The 21760-nt window shown below is 44.1% G+C and overlaps 1 protein-coding gene across 1 annotated transcript in view; it reads right to left on the bottom strand.

Moving 5' to 3' along the window:
* Nucleotides 1-19658, bottom strand: part of SLC1A1 (solute carrier family 1 member 1) — a 101852-nt gene extending 82194 nt beyond the window's left edge. The window contains exon 1 of the mRNA XM_066368081.1: nt 19288-19658. Within this exon, the coding sequence (XP_066224178.1) occupies nt 19288-19378 (91 nt within the window). The 5' untranslated portion in view covers nt 19379-19658. The remainder of the gene's footprint in view (nt 1-19287) is intronic.
* Between the last annotated feature and the right edge of the window lie 2102 nt (nt 19659-21760).

The following is a 21760-nucleotide window of genomic DNA, read 5'->3' as shown; positions in this document are numbered from 1 at the left end:
AGACGCAAACAATGAAGAACTAAAATGGAAACAATTACGAGCTGATTCTTCTCATTCTCTCTCTCTCTCCCTCTTTCAAATCAATAAAAATAAAATCTTAAAAAAATATATAAGTAGTTCCACAAATTATTTAACACTCCTCCCGTCAGGAGATAAGTTCCTGTCTCCTTCCCTTAAACCTGGGTAGGATTTCGAGATGGCTTTCGTAAAGACAATGCAGCAGAAGTAAGGCTCTGTAGAGTCCAAGTCTAGGTCTCAAATGAGTGTTTTCTTGAGACACTCATTTTGAAGCCCTGAGGTACCATATAAAAAGTCCAGCTACCCTGAAGTTGCCACATTGGAGAGACCACATGGAAAAATCAGAGAGGGGGGGCAGAGAGCCCCAGCTGTTTGAGTCTTCAAGGTAGCAGACACAGTTGCATCTAGTTGCTTCCAACCCCAGTGGCCAATCCCCTGTAATCACAAAAGAGAACCCAAAAGAGAATAGTCTAACTGAGCCAGTCAACTCTCAGAACCATAAGGGATAATGATATGCATTGTTATGTTAAGCTACCAAGTTTGGGAGTAACTGGTTACACAGAAATAGATATATGGAAAAGTTCCCTCTCTAAATCGTGTTGTCACTGCAAATAGTTCCACTGACTCTACTGGTTAAACAACTGTAAAGCCAGAAGCCAGGGCCACCATCACAGCTGCCTGGCTCATGCAGGTTCGCATTGGATTCGGACAGTCGGTAAAGAAACAACGGAGCCAAAAGCTGGTGGGCCATAGTCTTTAATCCTAGCTTGCACCTGGCGGGCAAGCAAAAACACACACTGGGCTCCAAAAGCCACTCACATTCAGTGCTCACAAAGCTACTGACTTATCCGAGTTTCCTAGAATCAAAGGTTTCTAGCTCACCAGACTTTATTCCCCTCTGTTCCCCATCTCCTTCCTTCTCCCTGCACAAACTCTGCACTAACTGGCTTCTCACTCAACACTCCGCCATCTTGGCTGCTTCTTCTGGCCTCTTCCATGTGGCCTTTCTCTGCTCTCTGCTGTGATCTCTCTGCTCTCTCATGCTAATCATCCTAGGAACCAAGAGCGCAAGCTCCTGTTCTGCCCCTATTTTGTAGTGTAGAAATCCAAACCTTTAATCCAATATACAAAATAGGGAAGTCTCTAATACAAAGTCACTTATCTGGGGCATGATGGGATTGTACCACCCCACATCAAAAAGGGTAGGAAAGGCTTAATCCCAAAACCAAGCCCCAGGCTACAAGGATTCTGCATGCCCACAGCCCGCCCCCAACACACATTAATATCACCTGGGTGACGGCTTCTGTGTGGGCAGCGCCATCTTTAACAAAGTGAGCATAATATATTTTATCTGCCCAACAACAACCCTCCAATCTATCTCTCTCCCTTCCATCCTCACTGACACTTCCTTGGTTCAAGTCTACCTCATTTTTTACCAAGACTAGCTCATCAACTTCCTAATGCTCTTCCTGCTTCCGGTCTTGTCTCCCCCAGTTCATCTTCCAAACCAAAGCTAGTGCATCTTTCCAAGAGGCAAATCTGGTTGAATCACTGCTTAAAGCCTTTCAATGGTTCCCCATAAAGATTAGCATTCAAGCTCCTTGGTCTAACCCAGGGGTCTCAAACTCAACTCAGCATGTGGGCCGCAGAGCAAGATCACAGCCATTCGGCGGGCCACACTAGGTCTACAAAAGGCAACTGTTACGCAACACTTTTCTCACTGCAGTTGAAAACAAAAAAAAATCAGTACAACAAGCATAATCGTACATGCAGTTTACTCAGTGTCACAAAACGACCAGAAACTGTAGTTCGCATCACAACTGCTGTTAACTGAGCTAATATCTAGCTAGGATGCTAGAGAAATGAAAAATACAAGTAGGCCCCTAGGCTTACTTAATTTTATCCAAAATATTTTGAACTTCGTGGATTAGTCTGCAGGCCGCACAAAATTGTTCGGCAGGCCGCGAGTTTGAGACCCCCTGGTCTAGCCCCACCCTGTCCTACTGTTTCAGTTCTGCCCTGGACCCAAGTCTCTGGGCCTTTGCACATTGATCCCTCTGCTTTCTCACTTTACCCTGCTTACCATTTCAGCAACTTCAAAACTTGCTCAAAGGTGTTCAGAAAGCCTTCCCAATCCCCTCCATGACCCATGTGATATGTGCATCCCAGGGCCACATAACCAGGCAGGCCTTGGCTGGCTCTACAGATGTGGTATTAAGAAGTTCCCTTACCTTCTATGCTCAACAGTGGCCCAAACATTAGAGCAGATGAACTGGATATTCTCTGTGGGAATTAGGCAGCATCAGGCCACTGGAGACTTTGTTCTTCACAGGACTGAGAACACAGCAGAGAGCAAATTTCCTCACCATGAATCACAGAACGACTCCTGCAAACAGTGGTCCTGTATGCACAATCCTGACTCTTCAGGTGTGTTCGTGTGTAACTGTACTTATCATATAGTAAAACTAAATTTACTAGTATATAGTTCTATGATTTTTTACCATGTGTTATAATTCTTACAACTATCAAAATTAGGATGTGGGTATAGAACATTCCATCATCACAAAAAACTCCCACATAGACCTTTATAGACCCTTCCCCACCCCCACCTCTAACCTCTGGCAAACACTATTTGTTTGCTATCACTATGAGTTTGTCCTTTTGAGAAAAGTAATGTAAACAGAATCATACCCTTGTTAGCCTTTTATGATTAGCTTCTTTCACTAAGTGTAATGCCTTTGAGAGTCATCCAAGTTTTGTGCATATCAACAATAAGCTCCTTTTTCTTGCTGAATGGATCATATTTTATGGATAGACTGTATTTACTTATTCTTTCACTCAATGAAGGATATCTGGGCTGTTTTCTATTTGAGGTGATTATCTATATAGTTGCTGTAAACATTTGTGTACAAATTTCTGCGTGAACATAAGTTTTTCTTTTTCTAGGGTATATACCCAGGAGTAGGACTGCTGGGTCATATAATATATGTGTATTTAACTTTTAAAAAACTGCCAACTTGCCTGACCAGGCGGTTGCGCAGTGGATACAGCAGGAGTCAGGAACCTATGGCTTGTGAACCAGATGTGGCTCTTTTGATGGCTGCATCTGGCTCGCAGACAAATCTTTAATAAAAAAATAATAACATTAAAAATATAAAACATTCTCATGTATTACAATCCATTCACTTCCTAACGCTCATGTTCACGGTTGCGGGTGGCTGGAGCCAATCACAACTGTCCTCCAGGACACTACCAAATTTTTCTTTTCTTTTTTTTTTTTTTTTTGCATTTTTCTGAAGCTGGAAACGGGGAGAGACAGCCAGGCAGACTCCCGCATGCACCCGACCAGGATCCACCTGGCATGCCCACCAGGGGCGACGCTCTGCCCACCAGGGGGCGATGTTCTGCCCCTCCGGGGCGTCGCTCTGCCGCGACCAGAGCCACTCTAGCGCCTGGGGCAGAGGCCAAGTAGCCATCCCCAGCGCCCGGGGCCATCTTTGCTCCAATGGAGCCTTGGCTGCGGGAGGGGAAGAGAGAGACAGAGAGGAAGGAGGGGGTGGGGGGTGGAGAAGCAAATGGGTGCTTCTCCTATGTGCCCTGGCTGGGAATCGAACCCGGGTCCCCCGCACGCCAGGCCGATGCTCTACCACTGAGCCAACCGGCCAGGGACCACCAAATTTTTATTGGATAATGTGTAGCATACATGGGTCATTGTATGGCTCTCATGGAATTACATTTTAAAATATGTGGCGTTCATGGCTCTCTCAGCCAAAAAGGTTCCTGACCACTGGGATAGAGCATCGAACTGGGATGCGGAGGACCCAGGTTCGAGACCCTGAGGTTGCCAGCTTGACTGTGGGCTCATCTGGCTTGAGCAAAAAGTTCACCAGCTTGGACCCAAGGTCGCTGGCTCAAGTAAGGTCATATGTGCCATGGTCAAGGCACATATGAGAAAGCAATCAATGAACAACTAGGGTGTCACAATGAAAAACTGATGATTGATGCTTCTCATCTTTCTGTGTTCCTGTTTGTCCCTATCTATCCCTCTCTGACTCTCTCTCTGTCCCTGTAAAAAAATAAACTGCCAACTGTTTTACAGAGCGGCTGGCTATACCATTTTACATTCCTACCAGCGCTGTATAAGAGTACCAGATGCCCCAAATCATCAGCACTTGGTATTTTAGCCATTCTAATAGGTATATAGTGGCATCTCATTGTAGTTTTGAATTGCATTTCTCCAATGGCTAGTAATGATGAATATCTTTTCTGTGTGTTTATTTGCTGTCAACATATCTTGTTTGGTGAAGCGTCTGTTCAAGTCTTTTGCCCATTTTTAAAGCTGGATTATTTGTTCTCTTTAAATGAATTTTAAAACTTCTTTATATATTCTGGATATAATTCAGATTATGTTGGTTACCTCCCCCTCACCCCCCACTGCCCAGACATTGAGCTTGACACTCCGGAGGTATTTGAGTAATGCCTGCCACACTGAACTGAACCAGGAATCCACCATAATTGCTATTTAAGGCAATCTTTCCAACACTGGGGACCACTTTCATTTTTATTTAAAAAATATCATAAAATTCTTTAAATATATCTTAACTACTTGAAGATAAAAGTAAATATTTCTGTAGTCCTTCTTGGGATGGTAAAGGAGAGGTCAGAATTACAGCTCCACAGAAGTTAGGAGAGAAGGTTAAACAGCTGGCAGGCAGGCCATGTGGTTAGAAATCATGGAGAACAGAGTTTATGGTCACACAAGATTTTGAAGCAGAGATGAGGAACAGGCTGAGGAAAATCAGGGAATGCCAACTACTTAGACTTAGCATTCTGGATGCATGGTCTATCAAGCTGGGAATTCTAGGCTTGTGACAGGTTTAGAAGGTCCAGATGAATATGCCTTGTTTGCCTCAGAGGTCAATCTTTTTCTCCGCTCTCAAATTGATCTCGACTAAAAGCCACTGTGGGGGGAGATAGTTGGATTTCACTTATACCTGGGGAGAAGGCTTCCTAAAACTATATAATGAACCAAGAAGGTGTTTACAGGAGTAGTAACACTGGTTATTATAAAGAGAGTATTCCCAGACATCTGGTATTAAACCTGAGGCAAAACTGTGTCCTCTTAGCAAAGGATTCCAGAGCCTCAGTCTGTAAATTCCTCGGATGCTTCTCATAATCCTCACTAGAAGAATAAAGGCAGAGACAGGCCAGTTTGTTTGATTATTTGTGAAAGGAAAGAACACTCATATATAGAATGTTGAATAGGCCATATAGCCACTAAAAGGGGCCTATAGGTCTTTTCACATCAGATGAGAGTAGGGCCCCAGAAAACACACAAAGATGAGATTGTCTTCTAGGGTCTTCAAACTCGGTGAGTATAATCTTCTCACAGTAACACTGAGGATTTTTATTCTTGGAATTTCAAAATGTTTTCTGTTTATGAGGATCTTCAACCTCCTGTCTTAGAATTGCCCTCCCTCACAGGCAACAGATATTCCCTGGGGCATGGGCAGAGGCTGTACAGAGGAGATAGAACCTGCTTGGAGAGAGAGAATCTAAGCAAAGTCAGAGCTGCAAACCCCATCCACTGCAATCGCCACCCCTTTTCCCTAGCAGTGATTTTCAACCTTTGTTTCTCACGCACTCATAAACTAATTACTAAAGAAAAAGGGGCCCTGACCTCTTCTTCTTTAGTAACTAATTTATTTGTGCCATAAGATGAAAATGGTTGAATTTAGTCAGGGGCACTGACCTTAGTAATTAGTGTGTGTTTGTGCCATGAAAAAAAAAAAAAGGTTGAAAATCAGAGCACAGAGCACTGAGCACTACACAGGATTCACAAGGCCTGAAAGAGCTCAGTGATGGGCACCACTTCAGGGAACTTCACTGTTCTAGATCTCAGAGTCAGTAAGTCCAGCTACGGTTACTTGCTAGAGGTTAAAAAAGCAATCAAACTGTACTCCATTATTTCCACTTAAACAATAGATAGAAGCTTTTAGGTTTTTTGTTTTTCAAAATAAACAAGCTAGCTGGAGATGACTAGGAAATACTAATATTCAACGCAGGTGGCAAATCAGTTTCAGAGGCAACCTGGGCATGTTTCTCAGGGTCTGTGGGTTCTAAACTGGCCACAAGATCTCTCAATCTCCTTTACCTTGTGGAACTTGGAATCTCCTCCATGTGATCACACCTTAGGATATTCTCCAGGTGTAAGAAAGAAAGAAATGAAGAGGAAGCAGAAACGGAGCAAACCTGTTATGTCTCCTGGTTGACAATTAACTTTCTGCTAATAAAAAAAGTAAAATCCATCCTCAGACTCTTTAATGACCAAGTTTAGTGTTTATCCAAGCAGTTCAAGCTCAAGGTCTACTGGAACAAGCAGCACAAACAGGTAATTAATTACTTATCACAAATATAATCTCCAGACAAGAAGAAAAACGGGCAGAATATGGGCAAAGATGTGAAAGGATACATGGGGGGGGAGGGGAGAGAAATAAATTCATTAAAAGACATAGGAGTTGCTCACAAGGATGTAAAGAACAGCATAGGGAATATAGTCAATAATATTGTAATAACTGTGTATGGTGTCAGATGGGCACTATACTTATTGGGGTGATCATTTTGTAAGTTATATAAATGTCTAAGCACTATGTTGTACACCTGAAACTAATATAATATTGTAACTCAACTGTAATTGGGAAAAGAAAAAAGACACAGGAGTTGCTGAATACCATATTCAAAGAGACTCTTCCACCCAAGGCTGATTCAGCTTCAGGCCATGGCCCAACTCTGAGAAACCAGATGGCTCCTCCACTCTTTCTAATCCAAAGAACTCTCTGAAGACTAGACGCAGCTGGCACCGGTTTCCTGAGAAGGTCAGGTCTTCCTAAGGGTAGATAGATGGCCTCCAGTCTGAGAGTTTCAGGGCCATGCTGAGCTCATACTAAAATGGCTTTAAAACTGTTAAGAGACCCGTCTCATTCTTCTGGAACCCCCAAACTAGTTGTAAAGTATATTTAGGATGTTTCAGCTTGGGTAAGCATTCCCCAGGGTCTTCACTCAAAAACCTGTACAAATGAATGGAAAACAAGGGGATCAATGGCCCTGGCCGGTTGGCTCAGTGGTAGAGTGTTGGCCTGGTGTGCAGGAGTCCCAGGTTTGATTCCCGGCCAGGGCACACAGGAGAAGCGCCCATCTGCTTCTCCACCCCTCCCCCTCTCCTTCCTCTCTTGTCTCTCTCTTCCCCTCCCGCAGCCAAAGCTCCATTGGAACAAAGTTGGCCCGGACGCTGAGGATGGCTCTATGGCCTCTGCCTCATGCACTAGAATGGCTCTGGTTGCAACAGAGTGACACCCCAGATGGGCAGAGCATCGCCCCCTGGTGGGCAGAGCTTCGCCCCTGGTGGGCGTGCCGGGTGGATCCCGGCCGGGCGCATGCGGGAGTCTGTCTGACTGTCTCTCCCCGTTTCTAGCTTCAGAAAAATACAAAAAAAAAAAAAAAAAAAGAAAAGAAAAGAAAACAAGGGGATCAGTGAGAGAGGCTTGTCAAGGACTTACCTCTTATTCAATGAAGGTTTTGTAATTAGTCAAAAATATTTTGGGGTATTTTCTATAAGTAGGTGCAATGCTATGAGTGTGATAGACCCATATTAAACAGCATTTTTTACTGAGGTAAGAAAGAAGTCGTGGTGTTGGGGGACTGGGTAAAGAAGGAAACAAAAAAAAAGAGAAGTTGTAAAAACATTTTTTTGTGGGTTTTTTTTGTATTTTTCTGAAACTGGAAATGGGGAGACAGACAGACTCCCACATGCGCCTGAACGGGATCCACCCGGCACGCCCACCAGGGGCGACGCTCTGCCTACCAGGGGGCGATGCTCTGCCCACCAGGGGGCGATGCTCTGCCCTTTCCGGGCGTTGCTCTGTCGTGACCAGAACCACTCTAGCACCTGAGGCAGAGGCCAAGGAGCCATCCCCAGTGCCCGGGCCATCTTTGCTCCAATGGAGCCTCGCTGCGGGAGGGGAAGAGAGAGACAGAGAGGAAGGAGAGGGGGAGGGGTGGAGAAGCAGATGGGCGCTTCTCCTGTGTACCCTGGCCGGGAATCGAACCCGGGTCCCCTGCACGCCAGGCCGACGCTCTACCACTGAGCCAACCGGCCAGGGCCTGTAAAAACATATTAAATATTGTTTAATAGTAATTCCATACAATACTGAAATTGGACATAAGGTAGGATAAAGGCCTCTTTAAGCCTATCCTTATCTTTCTGTGGGCTTGTCATCTTTCCGATCTTTTTTTTTTTTTTTTAACATAGGCAGAGATAGACAGGGACAGACAGACGGGAACGGAGAGAGAGATGAGAAGCATCAATCATTAGTTTTTTGTTGCGCGTTGCGACTTCTTAGTTGTTCATTGATTGCTTTCTCATATGTGCCTTGACCGGGGGCCTTCAGCAGACCGAGTAACCCCCTGCTGGAGCCAGCGACCTTGGGTCCAAGCTGGTGAGCTTTTTGCTCAAGCCAGATGAGCCTGTGCTCAAGCTGGCGACCTCGGGGTCTCGAACCTCGGTCCTTCCGCATCCCAGTCCGATGCTCTATCCACTGCGCCACCACCTGGTCAGGCCATCTTTCCGATCTTTATGCCCAGGAATCCTAGCAAACCTGTTGTCCTTCAGAACTCTCTCAATTCCACCTCCTGTCCCTGAAGGCCCAAGGTGCACTGTAGCTTTCTTACAGCACAAGCACTTACTACACTTAGGCTCATGTTAGTGACTTCTGTGCACATATCACCTCTGACAGACTAAGACAAAACACAGACTGCAACGCTGCAACCCCTACCAGTAGTATTTAACATTTGTTCATTTTAAGTTGAGTTCCTAATTGATTGTTAAATGAATAGATTTTCCCAGCAATGGACAATACTTTTCATCTTATGCGCAAATTCCCTTTGATTAACAGCGGTTGTTTGGAGAAGAGTACTGGGGCCTCTGAGGCCATAACAAAGCTCCATGGTAAACAGGGCTGTAATCAATTAACGCTGTCTGCCCAGGGCAGGACTGGGAGTGGTAGTGCAAATGCAGTATAATTTGGAAATATAAATTAAGGGTTATTAGAGCACAGCAGAGGGAGATTACCTCCAACTGAGGATTCAGACAAGTCTATATGATAAAAGTAAAAATTAGATCTATCTTCAAGGGTGGGTTAGACAACAGCGGGTGAAGCACATGAGCAAAAGTACTAGGGTAGGAAGTACAACACATTTTGGAAAGTAACTTTGAGACAAGTTCAAATAGAAGGTTTATGTAAAAAAAATGGGGGGAAGAATTAAATGCTGTGGAATACTCCAAGTTGATTCTTTTTTTTTTTTTAATTTTTTTTAATTTATTCATTTTAGAAAGGAGAGAGAGAGGGAAAGAGAGAGAGAGACAGAGAGAGAGAGAAGGGGGGGAGGAGCTGGAAGCATCAACTCCCATATGTGCCTTGACCAGGCAAGCCCAGGGTTTCGAACCGGCGACCTCAGCATTTCCAGGTCACGCTTTATCCACTACGCCACCACAGGTCAGGCCTCGAATACTCCAAGTTGAGAGACAGAATAAAGAATAGCCAAAAGACAGAGACTGGACGGAGCAAGAGGAGAGATAACAGGTTTTGTTTAGTTACTGTCCAAGAGTGACAGCTACAAGAACGATTTGAATTTTCAATTAGGTGTATCGAGGCTTGCTAGGAAGGAAGTAGCCTTGCTCAATAGTTATTACCTTGGTTTTGAAGTCAGACAGTCCTGGGTACAAATCCCAGTTTTGACTGTGACCTCAGTCCCATAACTTAAGCCTTGTAAGTTTCAGTACCCTCATCTGTAAAACGAGTAAACTTCCTACCTCGTTGTGCTGAGGGTCAAATGGGAAAGAAATGTGCATAAATCTCATAATAAGCCCTCAGTAAATATGAGCTATTATCTTTTATGCTTGCTTAACCACAAGAGAAAGAACTTTTCAAAAGAGAAAATGTCTCCCTCATTGTCTCATAATTTGAGGAATCTTATATGAAACCTATAAAGTGGTTAAGTGGCTCATAAAACAATTAAGTACATGAAATACTCAGAGAAAATGAGCAAAATCAATTTGTTTTCCAGCAATGGGAAGAGGCCTGGATGTCAGGCTTTCTGCAGTTAAGCATTTCTGGTGATGGTGCATATTTTTGTTGACTTAATTCTTTATTGAGTTATAACTAACTGGGTAGCTCACAAGCAACAGAACAGTAGTAGAAAAATAATATGATCTCATTTTCTCCTCTAAGGGATTCCTTCTTAGTCAAGTAACTAAATGTAGTTTAAACCATCTGAGAGCACTGAGCCCAAATAGTTGTCTCAGTGCAGTTATAGAGTAAACACACAGTACACAACCCCTCTAAGGTGCTTTCTGAATGGAAGTTCTGGTCCCAAAGTCCATCTCTTTGTTTCAACATGCAGACCCAGCAGAAAGTCAAATGCTGCTATGTTCAGGACCCTTCCTGGACACAAGAAGAGCTGTCCTCTCCATAGACATGGCTAAGGACTCTGCAACCAAAAGGCCTTCAGCTTGAACATGGAATGACCGGTGAGAGGGTCTTATCTCCTCAGTGCTGGTTCTGGGTCTTGAGGTGGAAAATGAAGCACAGTGTCCCCCGCCCGTCCAACCTGAGTAGGGACCGCTGCCCTGAGCACACACAGCTGGGAGTGGGCCCGGGAAAGGAATGATCCAGGACACACAGCATGAAGTGTCTGCGAGCCAGGACCGGGTCCATCCACCCCGGAAAGCATCGTAGTAGTTGCCGGAAAGGAAATATCCGACCTCTGGTAATGGAACAGGCAGTCCAAACCCAGGGTTAGTAACATTTCTGGCAAAGTGTGAGTCACTAAACACTTCCTTTCCATTAACAGAGGTTTTAGTGTGGAGCATACTAATTGCAACAGAGCACTCTTTGTTGCAGTTTGGGGCTGTTTCCTCAGCAAATATAATGAATTACCTCCTTCTAAATCTATCTCTGAGCTAAAACTATAGCTTGGAAGTGAATTATTGGCTTAATAGTACTATCTCCCAATATTGCCTTCTATTAGACTTATGCTTAACATTCAAAATAGAAAATGCCACTGAAACACTTGCTACTTTAACAGACAATGCTGCAAGGCAGTTTAAATGGGCCATGCAATGTCATCTAAAATGACTGCATTTTCTTCAAGAGTGCAGGAATCCCCACAGTATATGACCCCAGATCTTCAGCGACACCCACACCAGGGAGGCCTGCCATTCCTCAGGCAAACAGAGCTCCCCCGGCACCCAGCATGTCACTGACTCCCTCCCTTACAGGCTAGTTATTTTCAATCTCAGCTCTGTTCATGGTAATCACAGTTTCTTACAGGTAATTAATGTGTAAAGCCTTCTCTTTATAAGCAAGAGCTCATGAGCATGCATATACTCTCCTACAGCTAATTCCTAATCCTATTTACTTATACTTTGTTTGGCTAACCCAGGGTTTTTATCCATTTGAGGTATACATGATCTCTACCATGTCCTGATTTAGCACATAATTAAGTTTCTACATTTGTGCCTTCATGTGAAGCTTCCTTTATTTCTTATGCCTACTCCTCAAATTTTTGACAGGTGGGTAAGTTTGATTCTGTAGTTTTATTATTTATCTGTAAATAGTATATCTCAGATTAAGCAACATCTAACAAGATATTGAATATTTATCATCCATCATCCCTTTTCTGAGAACTAAAGTTGAATAGACAGACAAACACATAAACACACACAGTCCCTTTCCATTTTCTCTGTACTTTAAAATTTTACATTCAAAGTTCTCCCAACAGATGCATTAAGAATGTATACTGCTGCCTGACCAGGCAGTGGCGCAGTGGATAGAGTCGGACTGAAATGAGGAAGACCCAGGTTCGAGACCCCGAGGTCACCAGCTTGAGTGTGGGCTCATCTGGTTTGAGCAAAAAAGCTCACCAGCTTGAGCCCAAGGTCACTGGCTCGAGCAAGGGGTTACTCAGTCTGCTGAAGGCCTGCGGTCAAGGCACATATGAGAAAGCAATCAATGAACAACTAAGGTGTTGAAACGCGCAAAGAAAAACTAATGATTGATGCTTCTCATCTCTCCGTTCCTGTCTGTCTGTCCCTGTCTATCCCTCTCTCTGACTCTCTCTCTCTGTCTCAAAAAAAAAAAAAAGTATACTGCTAACAAAAATTAGGAGACATTTTCAAAATGAATATGAAGTGATAAAATATCCCCTAATTTTTGTGAGCAGTCTATATACCAACCCTGATGTACACAGTCTGACATTTAAAGTAATTTTTTAAGATTTATTTTATGAACAACTACAGTGCCACAACGAAAAAAAATTGATGCTTCTCATCTCCCTTCCTGTCTGTCTGTCCCTCTGTCTCTCTCTCTGTCTCTGTCAAAAAAAATGTTATTTTAGATAATTTAGTATGAGGTTTTGGTTTGAGAGACTTGAGGCACATACTGTGCATAGAACAAACAAAATCAGAATCATTTCAGTGATTCCCTAAATCTGGTAGGTTCTGATTTGGTTTCAAAAGTGAAAGCACCAGGCACAGTTGTTCAAATACCAAAATTCTTTTCCTCTTTTTTTTTAAATGTTCTTTGTCGTCCCCCCCCCCTTCTTTTTAATTGATTTTACAGAGAGGCAGGGAGAGAGAGGGAGACAGAAGCATCCATCTGTTAATGTATGTGCCCCAACCAAGGATTGAACCAGCCATCTCTGCATATCAGGACGATGCTCCAACCAACCGAGCTATCTGGCCAGGGTCCAAAATTCTTTTCCTAACTCTTCAATATGTGAAACTCAGGCCAAACCTGCTAAAGAAACTTTTTTTCTAAGGTACACAAGCAGATATGTGCAATACACACACACACACACACACACGAACAACATGTATGTTCGAACTCATATTACTACTCTAATAAAAATATATAATACTGACATAGAACATTACCCTGGTAATAACCCCATATAATGTAATATAATGTAATAATTTACATTATTATACTCAAGTAACTGATCAAGCAGTTCAAATGCAGAACAACTGACTCAGCATCAAGGTCATTTTATCCTCCAGTAATTACCTTTAACCTTCCCTAAATTCTCTACAGAAGAGTCCCTCTGTCTCTTAGCAATAAACTGAGGATGGGCTGTAAAAATCATAGAGCTGAAGGATCTTAAAGCTACAAGGAACCTTGAGAGATTTTCTAACCCACAGTCAATAAGTATGCAGGACACATGCCACTACTTCCTGACCCTAAGCCTCTGACAGACTTCAGCAATCAATTCAGAACTTTTTTTAAAAATTTTTTAAGATTTTATTTATTCACTTTTAGAGAGAGAAGAGAAAGAGAGGGAAGGAAGAAGGAGCAGTAAGCATCAACTCCCATATGTGCCTTGACCAGGCAACCTCAGAATTCCAGGTCTATGTTTTATCCACTGCACCATCACAGGTCAGGCAATTCAGAACTTTTGTTTCCAATACTTTCTCAACAAACATATCATACCCAACAGTCCACTACCTATACATGGTAGCTGGCAGATGAATGACATTCTCTTTGCTCCTCTAGCTAATGTAAACCCTTTTTCTTTCTGATAAGAAATGAAGGCCCAGAGAATTTAACTATCAGATATACTTTCTTACATAGCTTTTTTTTAGAAAATTAAATTTAATGGTGTAACATTGATCAATAAGAATACATAGATTGCAGGTAAACACTTCTATAGCATTTGAACTGTTGATTGTATTGTGTGTCCATCACTCAAAGTCAAATCATTTTCCATCACCATATATCTGTCCCTCGTTTTAAAAAAAAATTTCTATTGTATTAGCAAGAGAGAGAGAGAGAGAGAGAGAGAGAGAGAGACAGGAACACTGATCTATTCCTGTATGTGCCCTGACCGGGGATCGAACCAGCAACCTCTGAACTTCAGAATGCTCTAACCAACAGAGCTAACCAGCCAGGGCTATTTGTCCCTCTTTACTTCCCCCACTCTCCTCTCCCTCTATCTTACATTTTATTTTCTAGTATCTGCTAAGGGTCATAGGAGTTTTTGTCCTCAAGGAGTCTAGTCTATAATCTTGTTTTGAGGAAGAAAAAGTGAACATGCTTGATATATATGTATATTATATATCAATCTGTCTTAATTATGCAGATCATAGGAGGATAAAATGAAATTATGGCAGAAATGGAGTTTAAGTTAAGCTTTGGACTTATCTATTCACTCAGTAAACAAGGACAACATTTTATTAACTGTTTGGGTCATAAAAGGCTCAACAATTCAACAAATGTATTGAGCCTGCCAGCTCTGTGACAGGTGCTATGGGTACTGAGAGGAGCAACCCAGAATTCCTCCCGTCAAAGGCGTACGGGCCAGTGTGAGAGGTAAAGAAAAATCAGAATATATTATATCTAAAGAGTAATAAATACTAAGTAGGTTTTGGTTCTGTACTGCGGGAGAGCACATTACTTCTTTCAACCTGATGTCCCCTCCAAGGCTCCGTCTTCTGCTGCTGGAGGGACCAAATCCAGCCAGCCAAGCCCCATCAGGTGAACTCACAGATGTTGCACAGCTGTCTTTTCCTTTCTACTTCCACTGCTGCTGCCCAGCAGGGCTCTCCTACTCTCCTTGCCTGGACCTTAAGAGTAACTCCCTGGGGGCGGAGGTTCTGCCCACCTGCAAGTCTGCCCTCCTTGGACCCATTTTTCACACTCAATCATATCCTTTGCTCCAGTCACACTAAGTCCCTTAATTAGAAGGTAGGAAGGGCAGAATTTGAAGGTGGAAAGAAAAGTAAGGCAGCTTCATGGACCAAGGTACAAGGGTAGGTCTGAGCCCAGAATAGAGACCAGCCTGGCTGATCAGTCTGTCAAATCCCACAGGAGTGACATTCCTCCCCAGCACCCACTGCAATTCTGAGAGACCTGTGGAGACACATTTCTCACCCTTCTCAGTGTCAGTGCATGGTATAGTATAGAATCCTTACTCTCCACCTCAACATGGCACACAGCCAGATGACCGTGGCTCCCAGGAGGGTCAGCAGTGAGACAGGGAGCAGGTGTGGGAGGAGGAGCAGCCTCAAGAGGGAGAAGGACAGGAACAGGGAGACCTGGTACTGCCAGTCATTACATGAATCTCAGTTTTCTCACCCATATTATGGCAAAAATGCTTACTTTATAGTTGCAAATTTTTTTTCATAAGCATTTCCTAAGATTTCACTAGCCATAATGGAAATGAGATTAGAAAAATGAAATAAGTAAAATACAGAGGTTAACTGCACAGCCTCCTCAACTAGTATCTCTTTTTCTACCCCTTCCTTTGTGGTCTACAGTCAAAACAGCTGCCAAGGGGAGCTGATTAAAATACAACCAGACATGCCACTGCTCTGCTCATAACCTTTTAATGGTCTCCCATCTCCCAGTAAAAGTCAAAGTCCTTAGCCTGACTGGGTGGTGGCGCAGCAGATAGAGTGTCGGACTGGGATGCCAAAGATCCAGGTTTGAGACCCTGAGGTCGCCAGCTTGAGCGAGGGCTCATTTGGTTTGAGCAAAAGCTCACCAGCTTGAGCCCAAGTTCGCTGGCTCGAGCAAGGGGTTACTCGGTCTGCTGGAGGCCCGGGGTCAAGGCATGTATGAGAAAGCAATCAATGAACAATTAAGGTGTCACAAAGAAAAACTAATGATTGATGCTTCTCATCTCTCCGTTCCTGTCTGTCTGTCCCTGTCTATCCCTCTCTCTGACTCTCTCTCTCTGTCTCTGTAAAAAAAAAGTCCAAGTCCTTATAATACAAGAGCTTACATCATCCTAGCGCTCTGTCCCCTCTTATCCTCCTGCCTCATCCACCCCTCCTCACGGCACCCAATGTGCTTTCTCAAACAGGCCAGGATGCTCCCCAGATACCTGTGGACATTCCCTTACCTCTTTCCAGTCTCAATTCAATTGTCACCTTCTCAGCAGGGCCTACCCTGTAACCCTATTTTAAACTACACCCCTCAGCCTCCTCCCAGACTTGTGTTACTCTAGCACTCTCACCACCTACATACTCTATTGTATTTTACCCATTTATTCTGTTTACTGTTTACCTCCCTCCACTTGAACGTAAGTTCCATAAGAACAAGGGTTTTTATTGCTTTGTGCACTGCGGTTTGCCCTACCTCTAGAAAAGTCCTTGGCATACAGTAGGTGCCCATATATAATTGAATGAACGAATGATTTAAGTGTTGGTTACTACAGGTATACTCCAAGGCTGAGCTGAATTGAGGTCCAGGTCTGGGACCTGCCAGAACAAATAAGCTTCATGGATAATGAAATAATGAAAATTTTGAACACTGTGGTACATAAGGCCTTGTGCAGGTGATGTGCTGAGCCTGGAACTAACTGAGCTGCAGCTTGCCTCTGTCATCAGGAGTTTCACAGACACTCAAACAATAGACAGAGCAAGGGAGCATTGTAATGAAAGCTATCAAAACTGTTTCTAAGGGTATTTTAGTCAAGGCCTCTCATCTGAAAATCCCAAATATTATTTCTAGAACCTTGTAGTCTTTCACAGAAATGAACAGAGATGGTTATTTAACTATTCAATCCCATTATGTCATGAATAAGAATTTGAGAAAATGTTTAGCACTTAGCATCTTCTTGTCCATTGAAAGAATGAACTTTCACACCTAATAAAGATATACTATGTCTTGAAAAAATCAAAGGCTTTAAGCTGGTTCATACTTTTGCCCCTCATTTTAATAATAAAAATATTTTAAAGTGTAAGGGGTTAGGGCTGCTGAATTATAGCAGGGACCAAACATTTTGATGGCTATAACTGGAAGATGACATTCTGTCAGGGTAGTTAATATACATATTTAAGGATTTTTACTTCTTTAAGATCCACATGCTAAAAGGTCCCCCAAAAAAGAAGCTGCATGAGAGCACTTGTGATTTTCTGCAACAATTAAGATTATAAAAATAAACTTAATATCATGACCTAGTAAGGGCTTATGGATAGACACAGCGTCACTGCTATAAGTTGGCTGGAATTTCACTTCTGCTTAAACAAATGAGCTCATGCAGACTACACAAACAGGTATCATTTCCAACACAGGTCCAGTGCTCCCAAGAAAGAGGAAAAAAGGAGCACCCGGGCAGCGCTTGTGATGCATGGGCACACTGGGGGTGACCCAGGATTGACACTTCTCAGACCAGGAGCAGAAACACTAGGGGACTCCCCTGTGTTGCTCCTGGAGGGGCAAATGTCCAGGAAGACTTCATTCAGATGGGCCCTTATAATATTTGTATGACTTTCCTTTCTGAATCAAGCTCTTGGGCTCACATTAAAACTGGAAGAAAATGACCATCAGAATGCCAGGTCAGCAAAATAGGCAGGCATGCAATCCCTCTTGACACCAAAGACCTATTTATGCAACAGGTTCTAAAGGCCAGGGACAACTGCTCAAAATCCTTTCCAAACCAGCAACATTTGGTTAACAGGTGATGTCTGAAAAGACAGGATTCCACTTCCACGGAGACTTGGGAGGGAAATGCCACCCAAGTATTATTAGGCCCAAAAACTGTTCTTTAAACTGAGATTTAACTTTATTTCTGGACTCTTGTCACGAAGTAAACAATCAAGGTTATCTTATCTATTTGGCTGCAGGGAAATCAAATCACTTTCTTTGTGGCATCTGTCATTGAAGTGGTGGGGCAAGATAAACTTTCCCTAAAATGCCCTAAGCCACTTGGCCCTTCTAGGTGGAGATACAATAGAGGTCAAGACTTTGTTCTCTACTTCTTTCCTCCCACAAATGGCCTCTACTAAGCAATTCAAGAATATTATTTATTGCCTGACCAGTCAGTGGTGCAGTGGATAGAGCTAGAGCGTCGGACTTAGACGCAGAGGACCTGGACCCAGGTTCAAAGCCCTGAGGTCGTCAGCTTGAGCGCAGGGTCACTGGCTTGAGCATGGGATCCCAGACATTACCCCATGGTCGCTGGCTTGAGCCCAAAGGTCGCTGTGCTGCATTCCCGCCCCCCCCCCCATCAAGGCCCATATAAGAAAGCAATCAATGAACAACTAAGATGCCGCAAGGAAGAATTGATGCTTCTCATCTCTCTTCCTTCCTGTCTGTCTGTCCCTCTCTCTGTCAAAAAAAAAAAAAAAAAAAAAAAAAAAAAAAAAAAAAGCAAAAAGGATATTACTTATTTACTAGAAACATTACTTTGCACTAGGTTCTGGGGGAGTACATCAGGGGGGTTAGGAAGGGGAGCTAGCAACACCAAATATTCTGAGATGCAGAAGCAGCAGAGGGAGGTACATGAGGCTGAGAAAGGGACAGGCTTACCCCCCACTCTCCCCTCAGCAAACCCAGCTTCTGTTTGCTTCGAAGGAGTCTCACCTGCGGCGTGTCCTCACCTGTGTGAGCTCACATAGTAAAGGAGACAGACAGGGCTTCAACCCAAAGAGGAGCCTTTGGGAGCCTAAGCAGTAAAAAGACACCCTGGCAGAAATCCAGAATCGAAATAGTAACAACTCATACCTCTGAGCAATGGCTCAAGCATCAACTTAGTCTAATGATCTGTCAAGAGTGAATCACTTACATTTTTGTTATAAAACAAGCAAATAAGACTTAAAATTATTTTTAATAGAAAAACAATGTGGAGAGCAAGGAATTTCAGGGAGACTAACTCCACACATTAGCAGGATGGGAAAGGGGCAATCTGAGCTCTCCTAGGTCTCTTACCCCAACCCCATGACTCCTGAATTTGGCACGAATGAGGCAGGTTCTCAGAGCCTGGGTGCGGGCAGTCGATGCTCTCTGCCAGGAAGGCAACTTTACAGGCAATGCCCTCCGGACAGCATGGTGCAGGCCAAAAATTGGAGAGCAGATGCAATTAAAAAAAATTAAACCATGTTTGCTTTCACAATGGGAAGAATAGAGAACTACTTGCTTCCCTTTCCCCCCTTTCAAAGCCCTTTGATCATTTGGCTAAAGCAGGAACGAACCGGCAGCTCGCGGAGCACCCAAATGGGAGTCCCCAAGGAGCTTTGTTCTTCGCTCGCAGAAAACAACACTCTCGGTGTGGGAAGCCTCCGCGTGGGGTGCGAAGCAGAGAAGGAGCGGAGGGCTCCGACATTGGGCTGTGCCAACGCCTGCGCCACCCTCACACCCTCCGGCCCACACGCGGCCTGGGCGCCCCCAGCGCGTGAGGGTGCGCGCGTCTCCCACCCATCGCGCGGCTCACCTAACACCACCGCGGCCACAGTGGAGAGCAGCAGCCAGTTATTCTTCAGGAAGCGCTTGTAGTCGCATCCCTTTCTCGCCAGTTTCTTCATGGCGGGCGGCTGGGCTCGGAGCCACCGCGGGGGCAGCCACTATTGTGCGCGGTGCTCTTCCGTGCGTGTCGGGCCCGAGGACCATCCGCGGTTCCGGGGCGCAGTGGAAGCGGGATGCGGGTGCGTTGGAGAGATGGTGCGCGCTGGCTGCTGCAGCTGTGGATATCACTGCCTCTGTCACCGCCGCCGCCGCCACCGCCACCACCTGAGATTCCTCGCCACGCCTTCAGCTGGGTGAATATGCGTGGTGGACACGCCTGGCTCCTGTCCCCGCCTCGCTAGGCCTCGCGTGCCAACCAGCGAGAAAGGAGGGAGGAGCGGTGAGAGCAGGGAGGAGGGTAGGTGAGTGTGGTGCGCCGGGTTCCAGCAGAACGAGCGCGGGAGCGCACGGGTCCCCCATCCTCCCCCCCCCCCCACAGGCCATAGTTGGGGAATTCACTCAAGGAACCCTGCCCCCACCCGTTAGCCTTCTCCCAGAATGTCTTCCTTTTTATTTTTCTTTCCTGGTCAGACTAGATTTTTATATTAAGGGTTCCTGCAGTGGTGGGATTAAAATAGTTTAACAACCAGTTCTCTGTTCTAATGACCATTTTAAGTATAAAAAAAGATATACTGAAAGGTAGTTTGTTTGTTTGTTTATTTATTTTGTGACAGGGAGAGAGACAGACAAATAGGAAGGGGGAGAGATGAAAAGCATCAAGTCTTTGTTGTGGCCCCTTAGTTGTTCATTGATTGCTTTCTCATATGTGCCTTGACCAGGGGGCTACAGCAGATGGAGGGACCCCTTGCTCGAGCCAGTGACCTTGGGCTCAAGCCAGTGACCATGGGTTCATGTCTATGATCCCACGCTCAAACCAGTGACCATGGGTTCTGAGCCTGGGTCTTCTGCGTCCCAGTCCAACGTTCTAACCACTGTGCCATGCCTGGTCAGGCCCAAAAGGTAGTTTATTATTTCATGCCTTCAATACTTAAATGATTACAATAAAAGAGGTACACAAAACTAGATTATAAGAACGAGTTTTAAAATATAAATGAAAAATATTAATACCTGACAAAAAACAATAAAACTTATTTAAGATAGTTTCAATAACAACTTGTCTCCACCCTGGTTGTTTGGCACTTTTTCTCTTTATGTTATATATTTGTATACTGACATAACAAATGTGATGGAATTAAAATATAGTGTTTCATCAAAAGTATAATGAGTTTTATGAAGCGAATAAATATTACAAGCATAGTTCCATCAAATTTTTTTTCACCTATAGATGAATGAACATTACTGTGGACGCTTAAAATAGGCTGTTGTGTTGATGAATGTTAAAAAAGAGTAAGGAATATAAATTTGTCATTTCCACCTTGGGCTGTTGCCCAGGCGCCCACCTTAGAGAGAACCCTGATTACAAGTGCCATTTTAACAACCAGTTCACAGAACTCAACAAAAAATTAGTTATCAGTTCTGCTGACCGTTGCGAACTGGTTGAATCCCACTCCGACGTCCAGACAGGGTGGAACTACTGACCCCTCTGATTTGGCCTTCACCCTGCATCCCCCCCCCCCCCCCCCGTCTGCTCTCTCTCCACCAGCCATTACCAGCACATCACTGGAGAATGTGGTACCCTTTTGGGTGGGGAAGGTTGGGGAAACTGAGTTTGGTGCTTCCCCACACATCCTCTGGAAGGAGAGAAAGAAAGTACTGGTGGGGAGGGCAATACCGGACTTTGTGAACTTTCACACAGGCCTCTAACCACCTCACCCCCTCTGCCCCAGGTATTATTAACTACCCTCTTTGAGTGGTGGGAGGTGAAGGTCCAAGATCTCCTGTGGACACAGGGCTTGGAATGGATCTTCTTAGAACTTCTTCACTTGTGCTCCGTACCTATGGCTCTGTGACTGACAAAGGCCCTCAAACTGTGAGACATGGCAGAGTAACTAGGACTGAGATCCCGACTAAGCGGTTCTGAGGAAAAGGTGGGTGGGCCCCTCCAAAGGCCAAATGCGTTGGAAAGGCAAACGGTAGAGTTGGAGAAACTATGAAAGTGGTACCAAATATACTCTGTGCTGTTGAGTGAATTTCCTAATTCTCTTCCATTTTTCTATCCAGTTTTTTATCATTGCTTATACAAACTCTTTCTCTCTTTTCACCACATCCCCAACATCCCAGCTCTAGACCTCCTTGTCTTCAGATTTACAGTACTAGCATTAAGTAAGCCCTCAACATTTTTGCTATTGTAGAGTCTACTCTCTGATAGGGCAGATTGGAGGATCTCCCCAGGTAGATTTTTCCGATGACTAAAATCTCACAATTAGAGCTTAATTCCTTTGTCTTAAATCAATTCAAGTATCTTTGAAGAGATAATAAATTAAGCTTTAGGAACCATGTAC

The sequence above is a fragment of the Saccopteryx leptura genome, chromosome 2 (assembly GCF_036850995.1).
Source record: "Saccopteryx leptura isolate mSacLep1 chromosome 2, mSacLep1_pri_phased_curated, whole genome shotgun sequence".
NCBI lineage: Eukaryota > Metazoa > Chordata > Mammalia > Chiroptera > Emballonuridae > Saccopteryx > Saccopteryx leptura.
This window is presented reverse-complemented; position numbering and strand designations above follow the sequence as displayed.